The sequence below is a fragment of the Hylobates moloch genome, unplaced genomic scaffold, assembly GCF_009828535.3.
Source record: "Hylobates moloch isolate HMO894 unplaced genomic scaffold, HMol_V3 SCAFFOLD_4, whole genome shotgun sequence".
Classification (NCBI taxonomy): domain Eukaryota; kingdom Metazoa; phylum Chordata; class Mammalia; order Primates; family Hylobatidae; genus Hylobates; species Hylobates moloch.
The window spans coordinates 140,586,189-140,602,466 of record NW_026652279.1 but is presented as its reverse complement, the minus strand read 5'-3'; the positions used below and the strand labels follow the sequence as shown (position 1 = coordinate 140,602,466).

Below are 16,278 nucleotides of genomic sequence, written 5' to 3'. Positions count from 1 at the left end.
ACACACACACACACAAACAAACATATATTTATATATATAAAATTTACTGTATATATATTATATAATATATATAATTTACAATATATATTATATAATATATAATACATAAAACATAAATATATATTATGTATTATATATTATATATTTATATTATATAATATATAACATATTATATAATATATTTGATAAATACAATAATATGATATATAAATATATAATAATATGTATGTTATATAAATATACATTTATATATATAAATATATGTTTGTTTGTGTGTGTGTGTATTTATGACTTGGTGAGTTCTAATGTGTTCTCCTATATTCCTTGATGTGTTTGGTACCAGAGCAAATCCATGAAACCAAAACACGAATGTATGTTAGACTTTTGAAAGAGGAATAAAATTGGATTTCCATTAATTATGTTAAATGAGCATACTTGCTTAAAATGTTTTCTCACCAATGTAATCATTTCATTATAGTTAAATGATTATACTTAGTAGAGAAATTTGTTTGGATACTTTTAGAAGATGACAATTTTGCTTCTACATTATATAAACTAATTTTAATGTTAATTAAATTTTATTTAATGTTAATTAAATGTTAATGTTAATACAGTCATTAAAGTAGTAATGTGTCTAAGGCTTTTTTTTTTTTTTCGAGGCAGAGCCTCACTCTGTCGCCCAGGCTGGAGTGTGCACTGGCGCTATCTCAGCTCACTGCAACCTCTGCCTGCCAGATTCAAGCGATTCTCTTGCCTCAGCTTCCAGGGTAGCCGGGATTACAGGCCCCTGCCACTGTGCCCAGCTAGTCTTTGTATTTTTAGTAGAGACGGGGTTTCACCATGTTGTCCAGGCTGGTCTCGAACTTCCAACTTCGTGAACTACCCGCCTCAGCCTCTCAAAGTGCTGGGATTACAGGCATAAACCACTTTGCCCAGCCCTATCTAAGGCTGTTTAACAGTGGAGTAACTACTAAACTTGTACACTTTTTTTTTTTTTTAATCAGATCACTAAGGAGGAAGAGCGAGAGAAGAAGTTTTCTAGAAGGCTAAATCACAGTCCTCCCCAGTCAAGCTCCCGATACAGGGAAAATAGGTGAGCGGTTCATGGAACCATATTCAGTGTTTCGATGTAAGTTATCTTTTATATGAATGTTTAGACTTGGGTTATCTTTTACGCAGGGACAAGTAATATCTACTCTTTTATTGGTCTAGGAAAATATACCTAGGTCCGTTTCTACCACGAAAATCTAGGTCAGATTTGTAGATCTTGGGAGTGAGTTTAGAACAGTGCTTGACATATTAGCTGCTTATTTTTTTATTCCTAACTTCATATTCCAGTAGAATCGTTTTTTTTTTTCTTGAGACGGAGTCTTGCTCTTTCACCCAGGCTGGAGTGCAGTGGCGCAATCTCGGCTCACTGCAGGCTCCGCCCCCCGGGGTTCACGCCATTCTCCTGCCTCAGCCTCCCGCGTAGCTGGGACTACAGGCGCCCGCCACCTCACCTGGCTAATTTTTTGTATTTTTAGTAGAGGTGGGGTTTCACCGTGTTAGCCAGGATGGTCTCGATCTCCTGACCTCGTGATCCGCCCACCTCGGCCTCCCAAAGTGCTGGGATTACAGGCGTGAGCCACTGCGCCCGGCCTCCAGTAGAATCTTAATGTGTGGGTCTTTTTTTTTTGCCTGCTGTTTCCGTTTAGTGTGATTAAATTGTTTTTCTCATTCAGGCTTCAAAAGCACTTAGAATACAATGCATGTGATACATGTCTGTAAGTGTGAGATTATATGTACGGGATAGTATGTTCTATATGTACTCTAAGTCTTATGTTTAGATGCCTTTATCTACAGATGCCTAATTGTATAGTTGCCAGTGTGTAATAAGACTAAGGGTTAAGGCTTTAAAAAGATTGTTTTTCATTTAAAAGGAATTTAAAGTACCGAATATTGAGCTCAGTTTTTTCAGTTGTCTGATGGTAGGATAAAAAGTTAAGTTATAAAAATTAAATATAACCTTTGCATTTAATTAGCTTTTTCCTGTGTCACTTAAAAATTATTTGTATAAAAATGATCACATATTTCTTTAGAAGCCGTGATGAGAGGAAAAAAGATGATCGTTCTCGCAAAAGAGATTATGATCGAAACCCTCCTCGAAGAGATTCATACAGAGACCGGTACAATAGAAGACGAGGGCGGAGTCGCAGTTATAGCAGGAGTCGAAGTCGAAGTTGGAGTAAAGAGAGGCTTCGTGAGAGGGACAGAGATAGAAGCAGGACTAGAAGCAGAAGCAGAACACGAAGCAGGGGTAAATAGTATATTTTGGTTATCTTTTTATTATGAAAAACTCCATGTTTAAATGTTTTTAAAAATTGCTTAACATTTTGTCAGCGTTGTCTTCATTTTTTTCTATTATAATGTATTCTGTTGTCCTAGAGAATGCTTTTTAAAAATTCCTTTAAAAGTTTTATTCCTTGCAGATTAAAATCACAGTTACCACTACACATTCAACAGGATAGCCACAATGATACAGACTGATTCTATTCCATGTTGGTGAGAATGTAGATAAGCTGCAACTCTTTGGAAAACATTTTGGCAGTATGTAAAAATGTTAAAACTACACTTAGCATATGGGTCCACTATTCTACTTCTTACTGTTTACCTGGAAGAAATGAAAGTGTATGTCCACACAGATATTTGTTCACAAAAGTTCATAGCAGACTTATTTGTAAGAGCCAGATCTAGAAACAGCCTAAATGTCCATCTAGGGGTGAATGTATAAACATGTTGTGGTATATCCATACCATAACATGGATAAAAAGAAAAGAACTATTGAACATGCAACAAAATGGATGAATCTCAGTATAATTATGCTGAGTGAAAGAAGCAGGAGAACAATACATATGTATATTAAAAAATTTTTTTCTTAGTCTTTGTTTTCGTGACAGAGTATCACTCTGTCGCCTAGGCTGGAGTGCAGTGTCTCTGTTTCAGCTCATTGCAACCTCCACCTCCTGAGTTCAAGCGATGATCATGCCTCAGCCTCCCAAGTAGTTGGGATTACAGGCGAGTGCCGCCATGCTCGGCTAATTTTTGTATTTTTAGTAGTCACGTTGGGGGTTTCACCAGGTTGGCCAGACTGGTCTCAAATTCCTGACTTCAGTGATTCACCCGCCTCAGCCTCCTAAAGTGCTGAGATTATAGGCCTGAGCCACTGTGCCCAGCCTAAAGTTTTTAAAAATGCAAACTAATCTGTGATGACAGAGAGCAAAGCCAGTCGTTGCCTGAGATGGAGTAAAGGAGGGATGATAGATTACGGATTACAAAGGGGCATGGGGATTCTTTTGGAAGTGATGAATATGTACGTCGTTTAGTTGTGGTATTGGTTTCAGAGGTGTATACCTTGATTAAAACTTATACAGTTTAAATATGTTCAGTTTATTATGTATCAGTTATTTTTAATAGTTTCAAAAGTTTTATTTCAGACATATATTTTTGCAAGAGCATGTCATTCCCAACATGTATAATTTTCTTCTAGTACATGTTATTGAAAGTAAGATGTTGTAGTAAAACACCTAAAACACTTTTCAGTAAAACACCTTTTCTCAAACTTTTTTTGCTACTCTTAATACTATTTATGGCCTCTGTATAAGCCCTGTATTCTGTTACTCCTAGAAATTTTCCCCTGCTGTGATCTAGGTATACTAGGCTTCATGGAATGTTACTTCACTTAACTAATCTCTTTAATTTCTTTTCTGTTTCCTGAGGACCATATGTATAGTCTAGTTAATTTCTTTGTGCATATTTAATATGAACTCCTTCTGGCTCATCCATTCTTATCTTAATAAACAGCCATTGTAGTAACTTTAGATGGATGACTACAAAATGTTCATCACAGGAAAAATAACCGTACTTTATTGCATGTTTTGTTTTGTGGTCTGTAATTATGCATACTAAGATTGTGATGAAGAAAATATAAAATTCCTTTTTTCTATAAACAAAACTCTAAGGAAAAACACTGAATACGGCAGCGTTACCTGGTTTTGTAGTTTGGGTTATATTGAAAAGAAATCGCTTAATTTAATTAATATTAATTGAATTTTTTTAAAATAAAAGGATTATTATGCAAAATTTAAAACTTTTTTTTCTATGTTTATAAAAATATCACTATTTCTTAGATCTGGGACTTGATTTTTTTTTAATACAGTGTAGTTTTATATGTCATTTATCTTTTGTTGCAGAAAGGGATCTGGTAAAACCTAAATATGACCTGGATAGAACAGATCCATTAGAAAATAATTATACTCCAGTCTCTTCGGTACCTAGTATTTCATCTGGCCACTACCCTGTACCTACTTTGAGCAGCACTATTACAGTAATTGCTCCTACTCATCATGGAAACAATACTACCGAAAGTTGGTCTGAATTTCATGAAGACCAAGTGGACCATAACTCTTACGTAAGACCACCCATGCCAAAGAAACGGTGTAGAGACTATGATGGTAAGTCTTTCAGCTGTTTCATGAGGTATTTAATTAATATTTCCAGCTGCCTAAATTCTGTGTTTATGTTGTACACAGTTATTCAAAGACTTACCTCTGAAAAGTGGGAAATTAACCTTAATCACTTTTTGAATTCCTCAATATGATTGAAACATTTATTAGTTGCCACTAATTTGATTATCAATTTAAAGATAGTATTTATTTGCAAGTAAGTCTTAATAAATTGTGGGAGTTTACCAAACGAGTAAATATCTACTGAGTTTTTATCAGGGAATCTGCTACTGAAACATTATTGACAAAACTTATTTCTTTAGAATGAGTGATTATTGGACTGTAAGTAGAAATGTACCTAGAAATGTAAATGTCACCTTTGTAAGAATTTTATTAAAGAATTGAAGACTTTTGGCTGGGCACAGCGGCTCACGCCTGTAATCCCAGCACCCAACCCCTCAGGAGGCTGAGGCGGGCGGATCATGAGGTCAGGAGATCTAGACCATCCTGGCTAACATGGTGTGCAACCCCGTCTCTACTAAAAATACAGCAAATTAGCTGGGCGTGGTGGCCGGCGCCTGTAGTGCCAGGTACTCGGGAGGCTGAGGCAGGAGAAGGCGTGAACCCGGGAGGTGGAGCTTGCAGTAAGCCAAGATCGCACCATTTCACTCCAGCCTGGGTGACAGAGCGAGACTCCATGTCAAAAAAAAAAAAAAAAAGAATTGAAGACTTTTAAGAATTTACTGTAAAAGATAAGTAGTATTAAAGCCATCATTGCAATTTTTTTAGTTTTAAGTGAGAGATTTAAATGAAGGACATTTCTAAAGACAAAAATATGACAAAAATTATATTTAAGTCTGATATCTCTTGCTAGGTTATTTTCATTTGTGTTGTGTGTGTATATGTGTCTTTTTTTTTTTTTTTTTTTAAGTATGCATACGTTAGTTTAACATTGCTCTAAAGTAATGCCTGAGCCTGGGAAATTTATAAAGAAAAGAGGTTTCTTTGGCTCATGGTTCTGCAGACTGTACAAAAAGTGTAGTGCCAGCATCTGCATCTGGTGAAGGCCTCAGGAAGTTTACAATCATGGTAGAAGGCGAAGGGAGAGCAACTAAGAGGGAGCAAGAGTGGGGTTGGTGGTGGGGGAGGTGCCATGCTCTTCTAAACAACCAGCTCCTGTGAACTAATAGAGGGCAAACTCACTTGTTACCTTGGGGAGGGCACCAAGCTATTCATGAAGGATCTACCCCCATGACCCTAACACCTCCTACCGGGCCCCACCTTCAACATCGTTTGTCACATTTCTCTCTTTTTCCTCTTTGTTTGTTTTTTTTTTGTTTTTTTTTTTGTTTGTTTGTTTTTTTTTTGAGGTGGAGTCTCCGCCTGTACCCCAGGCTGGAGTGCAATGACACAGTCTCGGCTCAGTGCAACCACCACCTCCCGGGTTCTAGTGATTCTCCTGCCTCACCCTCCCTAGTAGCTGGGCTTATAGGCACCGGCCACCACGTCCAGCTAATCTTTGTATTTTTAGTAGGGATGGGGTTTCACCATGTTGGTCAGGCTGGTCTCGAACTCCTAACCTCGGGTGATCCACCTGCCTCAGCCTCCCAAAGTGCTGGGATTACAGGCGTGAGCTACCACGTCCAGCCAGATTACATTTCAACATGAGATTTGGAGAGGATAAACATCCTAACTATATCAGTATGTTAAATATACTATCACTTTACAAGTATTTATATTACTGGAGAAGATCAGGTAGCTCTTGGGAAATGGTTAATTATACTTTTGTCCAATATTAAAAATATTCATATTTTTAAATATTTTACTTTTGCTAACTTAGAGAAAATATATATTTCCAGTGCTTTTGACATTTGTTTCTAACTATTCCTTCCTCATAGAAAAGGGTTTTTGTATGAGAGGAGACATGTGTCCTTTTGATCATGGAAGTGATCCAGTAGTTGTAGAAGATGTGAATCTTCCTGGTATGCTGCCTTTCCCAGCACAGCCTCCTGTTGTTGAAGGACCACCTCCTCCTGGACTCCCCCCACCTCCACCAATTCTTACACCCCCACCTGTGAATCTCAGGCCCCCAGTGCCACCTCCAGGTCCATTGCCACCCAGTCTCCCACCTGTTACAGGTAAGTAAATCTGTTTGTTTGCCTGTATTTATCTAGCCATTCTTAGTCTATTTTTAAAACTTAATAGATTCTTAAATTAAAAGTATCTAAAGGAATCCCAAAAATACCTGATAGAAATTAATAGCAAGATACTTCCATTTGGAATACACCTCCACTTTGTAGCCGGTGCCAAGCCAGTTACTATGGTTTGGAATGACCCTGTGAATTAAGTACATCACTGGTAAAACCCAGCCGCCTGCAGGCCTTCATAGCTTAAGGCAAACCTGCTTTGGAATGTATTAAAAGGATATTTTACACTGGATGTCTAATTCAGTTGTAAGGGCTTGGTGTTTGTACATATTATAGTTTGATAAATGAGAAGATTATGTTCGGATGTGCAATAACTTGTTTTATTTGTTTGCTTTCAGATGATATTTCTTATTCTTTGGTTTTGACAGGACCACCACCTCCACTTCCTCCTTTGCAGCCATCTGGCATGGATGCTCCTCCAAACTCTGCAACCAGTTCTGTTCCTACTGTAGTAACAACTGGCATTCATCACCAGCCTCCTCCTGCTCCACCCTCTCTTTTTACTGCAGGTGCAGTTTTGGCCTTTTTTGTATTCGTAATGTAACACAGTTTTAGATGAAGAATTTTAAAATGTCTAGAGAGAATTGCTCTGTGAGGACTACTTTTTCTCACTAGTAGGCATGGTGAATGAACATTAAATAAGCCCTCAGTTATGAATGTTTTCAAAAAAACATTTTCTTTTTAATAACTTTAAAATAATTTTCTTTTTGATACAGATAAATCATGTTATATGTTAATATGTTATATTGTTTACTTTTTCTCTTATCAATATTAAAAAATTACCAAGTGGAGTTTTATAATTGTTTTTTAATTACAGTTTTTGTATTACCAGATACATATGACACAGATGGCTACAATCCTGAAGCCCCAAGCATAACAAACACTTCCAGACCTATGTATAGACACAGAGTGCATGCACAAAGGCCCAACTTGATAGGACTAACATCAGGGGATATGGATTTGCCACCCAGAGGTACTATAATTAATCTTTCCTTCTTGTCATTTTCATAATATAAACAGTGGGAAAACATTTATAAAGAACAGTTGGTCTTGCCTTTATTGGGGTTGGATAAGGAATGGTGATTTATTTTATTTCATTTTATTTTTGGAGACAGAGTCTCACTCTGTGGCCTAGCCTGGAGTGCAGTAGCGTGATCTCAGCTCACTCTAACCTTTGCCTCCCCTTCAAGTGATTTTCCTGCCTCAGCCTCCTGAGTAACTGGGATCACAAGTGCATGCCACCATGCCCAGCTAGTTTTTGTATTTTTAGTAGAGATGGGATTTCATCATATTGGCCAGGCTGGTCTTGAACTTCTCTGACCTCAAGTGATCCGCCTGCCTTGGCTTCCCAAAGTGCTGGGATTGTAGGCTCGAGCCACCGTGACTGGCCGGGATGGCGATTTTGTTTGTTCCCTGTATCCTTCTTTCCGCTGTTGGAGAAAATATATTGTGTAATTCTGTATTTGTGGTAGAGGTGACACGTTATTATACAATTATTACACTGTCCAAGAGGAAAAGGAATTTCCTTTAAGAAGCACGTTTTCTTGGGTAGCCTTTTTTTTTTTTTTTTTGTAATTTGTATCATTTGTAATCTTGAGAGTAATGCTTTAATTCCTAAAGATAAGTTTATTCCTAGTTTGGAAAATCAAATAGTGCTTGGTATTTATTTTTGCTGACTTTTCACCTGTTAAAATTTGATATTAGTTTGCGTTTATTTTTAAGCAAAGGATATTATGTGTTAAGAAATGACTCTTAAAGTTTTCTTAGAGGAGACAGACTTTTGGATAAAATTTCTAAAAGGTACAATTTGGGTTGACATAGTCACAAGGTAGGGCAGCAAAGTGCCCTACATCTACAGTGCCCTACATCTAGAGTGCTACACTAGAGATGTAAATGTAAACTAATAAGATTCAGAGGGAGAAAGTTCACATTAATTTGGAAAATACAGTATTTGCTACAGATCACATTTGATATAGGGAAATGAAGGATTGTCAGACATAATGGAAAATATTTCCTGGGCTAATGAAAAATATATCTTTTTCCCTAACCACCTCAATTAAGTTTTAAATCCCATTTTCTTTCCAGTTTTTTCTTGTCTTACCTAGTCAGAATTAAAAATCATGCTTCATCAGTTGTGAATAAAAGTCTTAAGTAAGTAACAGTGCCTAATGGAGTTTGGTAAATGTGTGATTGCTTACATACACTTTGTGTTTTTTCTTTTATTCATTGGAAGCTATCAGATTCTGAGCATCTTCCTTGAATGTTTAAAGGACTTTTTGTAATGAAGGTGTAAGGAACGTTTTAATTCAGATTTATATCCTCTTTTTAGGTCATAGGACAACATTTAATGTGGATACCCATTCCTCTTAAATTCTCTTTGAGGAATTTCAATAGCTATTAGTAACAACAACAGAAAAAGTGTTTTTTAACAGCTTGTATGTGAGGGATATATGGATTCCTTGTAATTGAAAAGTTGCCACTTAAGGTTTTAACTGCTGTGTGATGTTTACCTATATCCTGAACCTGTCTCCCACCTGGCTAGTTCACAGAAACCCTCTTTTCTTCTTTGGATAACTATTTAGCATGTAGTTTGTTTTCCTTATACCAATATTCCTTGCTTTTACTGGGAACCTTTTAGTGGGAATTTCCACTTCCGTTAACCTTTTGCTGGGGATTCCCACTAAAGTCATTTCTTTCTACCTTGCTGCTTTGGAGCTGTAGATACATGCTACTACAGGTCAGTATTTATTAGATCCATTCACATGCCAGGGCAATTTCTGGTTGTGATCAAGAGAAGCAAGGGGATCAAACCCATTGCATTTAAATCTTACCATGTACAAGTTGGATGCATGGTAATTTCAGCTCTTAATGCATATTGTTATAGAAAGTGATCCTGTTGAGGGATAAATGTCTGGCATACCTACTTAGAAATTTGAATGCCTTTTCTCATAGAATCATTATTGTACATAGTGATTATTTTAGTACTCTTCTTTAGATACATCATGTACCATTTTTGTTAGCTAGTTTAGGATTGATTTCTCCATTGATAACAGTGATTTTATGTACCAAACAACTGCTTTAGCAACCCATCTAAATTGAGGATTGCCTGTAGTACTTCTGTTTTCTTATCTCTTTTTAGTCCTCTCCCTCCTCCCACCATGTGTTCTCATCTATTCCCAGTTTGGATTTTAAATTTACTGTCCTGGATTGTGACAGATACATAAAAAGCTTATTTATTGTTAATTATATAATTATTACACATTCCTAATAGCTTATAGATGGCCTTAATTTAAATTTGTCATAGACTTATTATTATGTGATAGTTAAACTTTTATGCTTACTGCTTTAAATCTTGAGGGCTATTACTCAGCAAAAGGAAAGAAATTTGGGCCCTTTGATGCATTGAAATTACTAATGTAAAAGTTACCTAGAGCCCCTGACAGTTATTTTTTGCAGAGTTCTAAGGAGGTGGAAAACTTGATGGATGATCTTGGATATAGGGAGGAGGAAGGGTTAAGTAGTTTTCCATTTCTAGTCAACAAAACCAGTGCTGACAATTTTAGGCAGAAAATCAATTCATTAAAAGGATTATTGGGCAAAAATACATTATATAAAACTATTTAATATTAGATCATTTGCTGAGTATATACCAAGAGGAACTTGCTTCTGTGTTTTTAGTACCCTTCTTTTAAATATATATCAGTGAAAGGGATTCTGAATTAGAGAATACAGATGAGATGGAGCAAACTCATTACAATTACTGGAGGCAAAACACGTTATTCCCTCTCTTAGTGAACCTTCAGGTACAGAACATATTAAAGTAAAAAACAAAAGATGTTGGATAGGTCACAGATTCTCCAAAAGGGCCGGTGAACCAGACTTGGGAGACAGGAATAAGACCAAAAATCCTTTTGCAGAACAGGTCCTTGGAAGGTACCACTGGACAGAGAAACATCACATGTGCTAGATACAGGATGTTTCCTAGAGATGTAGGATAAGTCAGAGTTAGACAGAGGAAGAGAATAGATACAGCCTGTGTACCCTGTGATACTTCTGAGAAACTGAAGGAATTTTGTGACTGGAAGAGAAGTAGTAAGCAATGTAGAGGGAGGTAAGAGGCTAATTAAAAGCATTTACAGAATTTTAGAATAGAGGTGATAGTAGCTGGGCTAGGGTAATAATAAAAATGAAAAAAATAAGTTTAGTGGAAAGAATTGACAAAACTTGTAACTTATACTGAATTTGGAGGCTTAGAATAGGGGTAATAAGTGGATGAAATTACACACCCGTTTCCTGCCCTGGATAATTGGGCAGATGATAATGTCATTCATTGAGAAGAACAGCTTTGACAGAAAGATAAATTTAGTTTTGAAAGTGTTTAACTTCTTGTCCCCTTGGGGCATTTGAGTAGAAATGTCCAGTGGGAAATAGGATATGGAAGTCTGAGGCCCATGAGAGACATTTGGCTAAAATATACAGATTTTGGAATCATGCATATGTAGAACTTTGGTCCTTAATCTTTTCTTCTGTCCCATTAGTACCAGTGGGAGGTAAAGGGAGATAGATGGAGCCATACCAAAATCTGTAGGTCTGACTTACATAATTTTAAAAACCTTTCTCGTGTGTTTCTAAAATCTTTCTCTCCCCATCCCTACTGAGAATCACTGAAAAAGATGAATGAACCCATGGCAATAGATAAGAAAGTTATTTTAGGAAGGCTATGTAAAGTGAGATGAGAAAACCCAAGTATAACTGCTTGACAAATGTCAGCATCAAAGTAAATGGACAGAGAAAGGGGAACTTTATAGAAAACTTAGAAATGAAGCCCAAAAGCTGCAGACAAAAGCAAGGAGTGGGGATTCCTAAAAACCCAGGGAATATAATACCTAAGATGGAAAAGAAGATGAACAACAGCCGCAAATTCTCCTGAGAGGTCCAGTAAGAGGACTGGGATGTATTCATAGGCTTAAGCAACAAGTGAGGACATGAGTGATTTTAGCACGAGCAAGTATAGTGCAGTAATGGGAGCAACTGCCAGTTTTCAGAGGATTAGTGAGTGGGTGTTAAAGAAGCCAAGTTAGTAAGTGTGGACATTGATTAGGAAAGGGCTGTGGGGGTATGGAGAGAGATGTTGTTGCTAAAGGGGAAACTGGTTTTACGAGAGTTTCTTTTTTGTTAAATGGAGTAATTAGAGCTGTAATGTTTGAATGTTGATGGGAGGTATCAGTGTCCTGGGAAAGGTTGAAAGTGGAGGAAAGCAGCAGGGGTCCAGAGCGTTGATTCGAGTCTCTGTATGTATGGCATATGTGGGTAGTCATGTATCAAATATGACTTGACTGGGATGATTGGGAAAATGGTAGTTTCATTAATAGAAATGTTTAAGAAAAATAAAAGATAGACTTAATATGAAAATAATTCGAATGTTCTGCATAGTGAGTTTTGAGATACCTGTAGGATTTCCAGAGAGAACCAAGAAGTTGAAAATTTAGAATTGAGTATATGCTCTCCTCCTGCAGGAGACCATAGCTGTGGCCATGAGAGATATTGTGCTGAAACAGATCCTCAGTTCTTTTGGTTAGTTAGGTGTTTAGAAATATGTAAGAATAGGATTTTAGACAATCAATTTTGCCATCTATAAAAAAGGAGTTTTTAAGTTACATTTTTCTATGCGGATTAAGGTTTGCATGTTTTAAACTTTGGAGTCATTTGGGAATAACAGGTTAAATGTACCATGTTCATTACATGCCGTGTAAGTAAATATAAAATGTTGAAAGTAAAAGACTTTTAGAGCTCTTTTACACTGTATTTTAGACTTGAATCTTTTTAAAGCAAGTATGCTTTCATTACATTCATATTTTATGAATCTATTCCATATTTAAAAGCAGCTCACTTCAATCATAACTAACCTTTCACTTCTCAAAGGTTATTGGATTAGTGTAAAGTTTTGAAGCTTTTAGATTGTGCATTTGACTTTAAAACTGTGAACTTAAAGCCTCAAAGTGATTATTTTCTCATCTGTGCATTTATATATATATGTATTTGTGATAAGGGTGATGTTAGATGGGAACAGTGACTTGGGTTTTATCTACAAAGAAGTGACCTACAGAATCACATTTTAATTTGGCATATGAGAATGGATTCTTTTTCATAGTTAGGTGTGAAATAAATATATTGAAATAAGTTTGAAAAAACCCTTAGATTACTGTATTGGAATGTACAGTAATTCCCCTTTGTCTGTGGGTGATATGTTCCAAGACTCCTTGTGTGTAAAACCACAGAGTACTAAACCCTACATATACTATGCTTTTTCCTATACAGACACACCTGTGATAAAGTTTCACTTATAAATTAGACACAGAGCTAAACAACGTCTAATAATAAAATGAAATAATTATAACAATATACTATAATAAAAGTTATGTGAATGGTCCTGTCTTTCTCTGTCAAATATCTTACTGTATTTACCCTTCTTGGGATGATAGGAGATGATAAAATGCCTACATGATGAGATCAAGTGTTGGAGCAGGATGGCATGAGATTTTATCGCACTACTCAGAACTGCAGGCAGTTTAAAACTTAGGAATTGTTTACTATTTCTGTAGTTTTCCATAATTTTGGACTGTGGTTGACTAGAGATAACAAATCGTAAAAGTGAAACTGGATAAGGGGGAGCTACTATACATTTATTTCTATTTCTTCTAAAATATATATATATATATTTAGACAAAAGCCAGAAATTTTCCTGTATGAGGAAGGTATCTATGATAAATAGAAAATATTAACCTATGCTTATTTTTTTCATTTTCTTTTGTTTTAAAACAGAAAAGCCTCCCAATAAAAGCAGTATGAGGATAGTAGTGGACTCAGAATCAAGGAAAAGAACTATTGGTTCTGGAGAGCCTGGAGTTCCTACAAAGAAGACTTGGTTTGATAAGTAAGGTGGCCAGGAAAATTGAGGAGTATAATTGTGCATTGATTTTCAAGATCGTTTCTGTATTATTATGACAATATGGTTTGGTTTCTTCCAAAAATGTTATTCTGTTCTGTAAGCAATCCCCAAGTGTGAGTTTTCTAAAAATTGGTTAGTTGTCTGGTGTTAGAAAAGCATTTTCTTATAGAAATGGTGTGGTAGTTGAGGGCATAATTTTTTCCTCTTATCATTTACCCTCCTCCAAAAAACCCACTCTTTAACTTAGACCTGTTGAATACTAGCTATATACAGGATAGTCATGAGCCTCTCATCATTAGAGGAAGGAGGTATAGATCAGACCTGTCAAGAGACTTTCATATGTAGGCAGTTCCTGTTAGGTAGGAGCTAGGAAGGGCTTTTGTGGGGGTTGGAGAGGGTGTCTAGGCATTGAATCGTCAAGGAAGAGCTTCAGAGAAAGGGGTAAGGAATCAGAATGTTAAGATATGTGTGAGGTGATTCATTTATAAATAAATGTGTGAAGAGAGACTAGGATCACTTTTAGAGCTTTAACATCTACTTAATAATGTATAGTTTCTAGTTCTTTGTGATTAATTCTGTGATTTAATGCAGAGTAACCTCTCTAGGCCACAGTTTTGTCCTTTCTTCAAGTGTCAAAATATATTCTTTATGGTTCCAACAATTCTTTTTTTCTTTTTTTAAAACAGGAAAGAGGTTGTCATCAAAGAAAATAAAATTTAAAATCAAATTTAAAACTTAAAGTTTTAAGATAGGATATTTTTTAGTAAGCTGGCTTTTACAGAATCAGAATAAAGGTTATATATGCAAATTGACCAAAAGAGGATACTGAGACTTTTCCTGATAGGAATGTTAAGTAGAGGTGGATCAGAAGTGGAAAGTAACAAATGATATGGCAGAACCCTTCTCAGTTGGCTTCCATGAAAGGTGCTAACAGTGCTCATTTGGCAACTTCATTGTTGGAAGAAAATTTAAATTTCCTTTATCAACCAGTAATTTCAATTTGGGGAAAAATTGAACTTACTTGGGTATCTGTTTTGTTAAACTTTATTCCCTTGTATTTGGTTGGGGTCAGGATTTATAAATGTGTTGACTAACTTGAATTTTGTTTACAGACCAAATTTTAATAGAACAAACAGCCCAGGCTTTCAGAAGAAGGTTCAATTTGGAAATGAAAATACCAAACTTGAACTTAGAAAAGTTCCTCCAGAATTAAATAATATCAGCAAACTTAATGAACATTTTAGTCGATTTGGAACCTTGGTTAACTTACAGGTAAGAGCTGTGAAATGGTTTTGTTATCTCTTCCTTCTGTTTAGGGAACTTAATGTAATAAGAAAACTACCTTTATAAATAAATATTATAAGGCTGGGCATGGTGGTTCATGCCTGTAATCCCAGCACTTTGGGAGGCCAAGGCGGGCGGATCACCTGAGGTCAGGAGTTTGAGACTAGCCTGGCCAACCTGGCTGAACCCCATCTCTACTAAAAATACGAAAATTAGCCGGGTGTGGTAGCAGGCACCTGTAATCCCAGCTACTCGGGAGGTTGAGGCAGGAGAATCGCTTCAATCTGGGAGGCTAAGGTTGCAGTGAGCCGAGATCGCGCCACTGCACTCGAGCCTGGGCGACGAGCAAAACTCCGTTTCAAAAACAAAACAAAACAAAACAAAAAATAGAAAGTTTGTTATTCTCAATTGGGAAAATTGGACATGAAATGGAACTCTACCTTTTAGGAAAAAATACAATTTTCAGTGTTTCAACTGATCATATTATCATAAACTTTTTACCTAATAAAGGTTGTCATAAAACTATAGCAAAGTTAATCACACTGGTAAAATCCAATCTTACGATAGTTTTCAGTTCCTCAGTTTCTTAAAATCAGTTCAGCAGAAATTTTAGTCAGATTTATTTTTGTCACTCCTATGGTGGGATGCACTTAATAGAGACGTTTGGGGCCCAGATACCTTGTTATCTGTAATTAGTTTAAACATTTACTTTTTCTTTACCACTTTTGAATATCCTTCAAGTTAAGTAACAGTAACAGTGATTTGTATTTGACTGCACCTATAATTAGACCTTGGCTTGGGTATATATAACTTGGGTGTTTTTTTAGTATTGAGTTTATATTATGTGATATGGTGAAAGTGTTGAAATAGTATGTTGAATTTTTCCCCCATTTTGTATGGTGTTCTTTTTGCAATTAAAATAATTATGTTTTATAATTTAATAAAAACAAATTTTAAAGGATACAATTCATCCTAACAACTTAGGATATTTTGGAAAATTTTGTTTTCTTGCCATTAAAAAGTACTATAAAAGTAATAGAGAGGGAAAAAATTCATGTTTGATTCAGGTAGGGCAGCAGAGATATATAGATAGAATTTAAAGGAAATGGTTCCCTTTCAACTCTTTGTGTCTGTTCCATTCCCCTGCCCATCTATAATTACATTATTGTTAACAGTTTATCATGTGTTATTTTAATTTTTTGTTACACATTCTGTGTCTATTTATCTGTACACAAACTTAAAACTATTTATGAGCCCATAGTATACACATTACCCTGTGGTTATTTACTTAATCTTGAATATCTTTGAGTTATCTTTTTATGGCAATTTCATTTGATCTACCACTATATCTAGT

General features: G+C 36.0%; 1 protein-coding gene across 18 annotated transcripts in view; it reads left to right on the top strand.

The window, feature by feature from the left end:
* The window catches only part of RBM26 (RNA binding motif protein 26), an 87,490-nt gene that overhangs the window by 32,685 nt on the left and 38,527 nt on the right, over positions 1 to 16,278 (top strand). For 10 of the 18 annotated variants that reach the window (XM_032151082.2, XM_032151081.2, XM_032151084.2 and 7 more), the window contains exons 4-11: positions 1,005 to 1,093; positions 2,082 to 2,299; positions 4,233 to 4,493; positions 6,383 to 6,622; positions 7,030 to 7,200; positions 7,509 to 7,664; positions 13,514 to 13,625; positions 14,753 to 14,912. In XM_032151082.2, coding sequence (XP_032006973.1) covers positions 1,005 to 1,093; positions 2,082 to 2,299; positions 4,233 to 4,493; positions 6,383 to 6,622; positions 7,030 to 7,200; positions 7,509 to 7,664; positions 13,514 to 13,625; positions 14,753 to 14,912 — 1,407 coding nt within the window. The remainder of the gene's footprint in view (positions 1 to 1,004; positions 1,094 to 2,081; positions 2,300 to 4,232; positions 4,494 to 6,382; positions 6,623 to 7,029; positions 7,201 to 7,508; positions 7,665 to 13,513; positions 13,626 to 14,752; positions 14,913 to 16,278) is intronic. The other 8 variants (XM_032151090.2, XM_032151088.2, XM_032151080.2 and 5 more) reach the window with 3 other exon arrangements.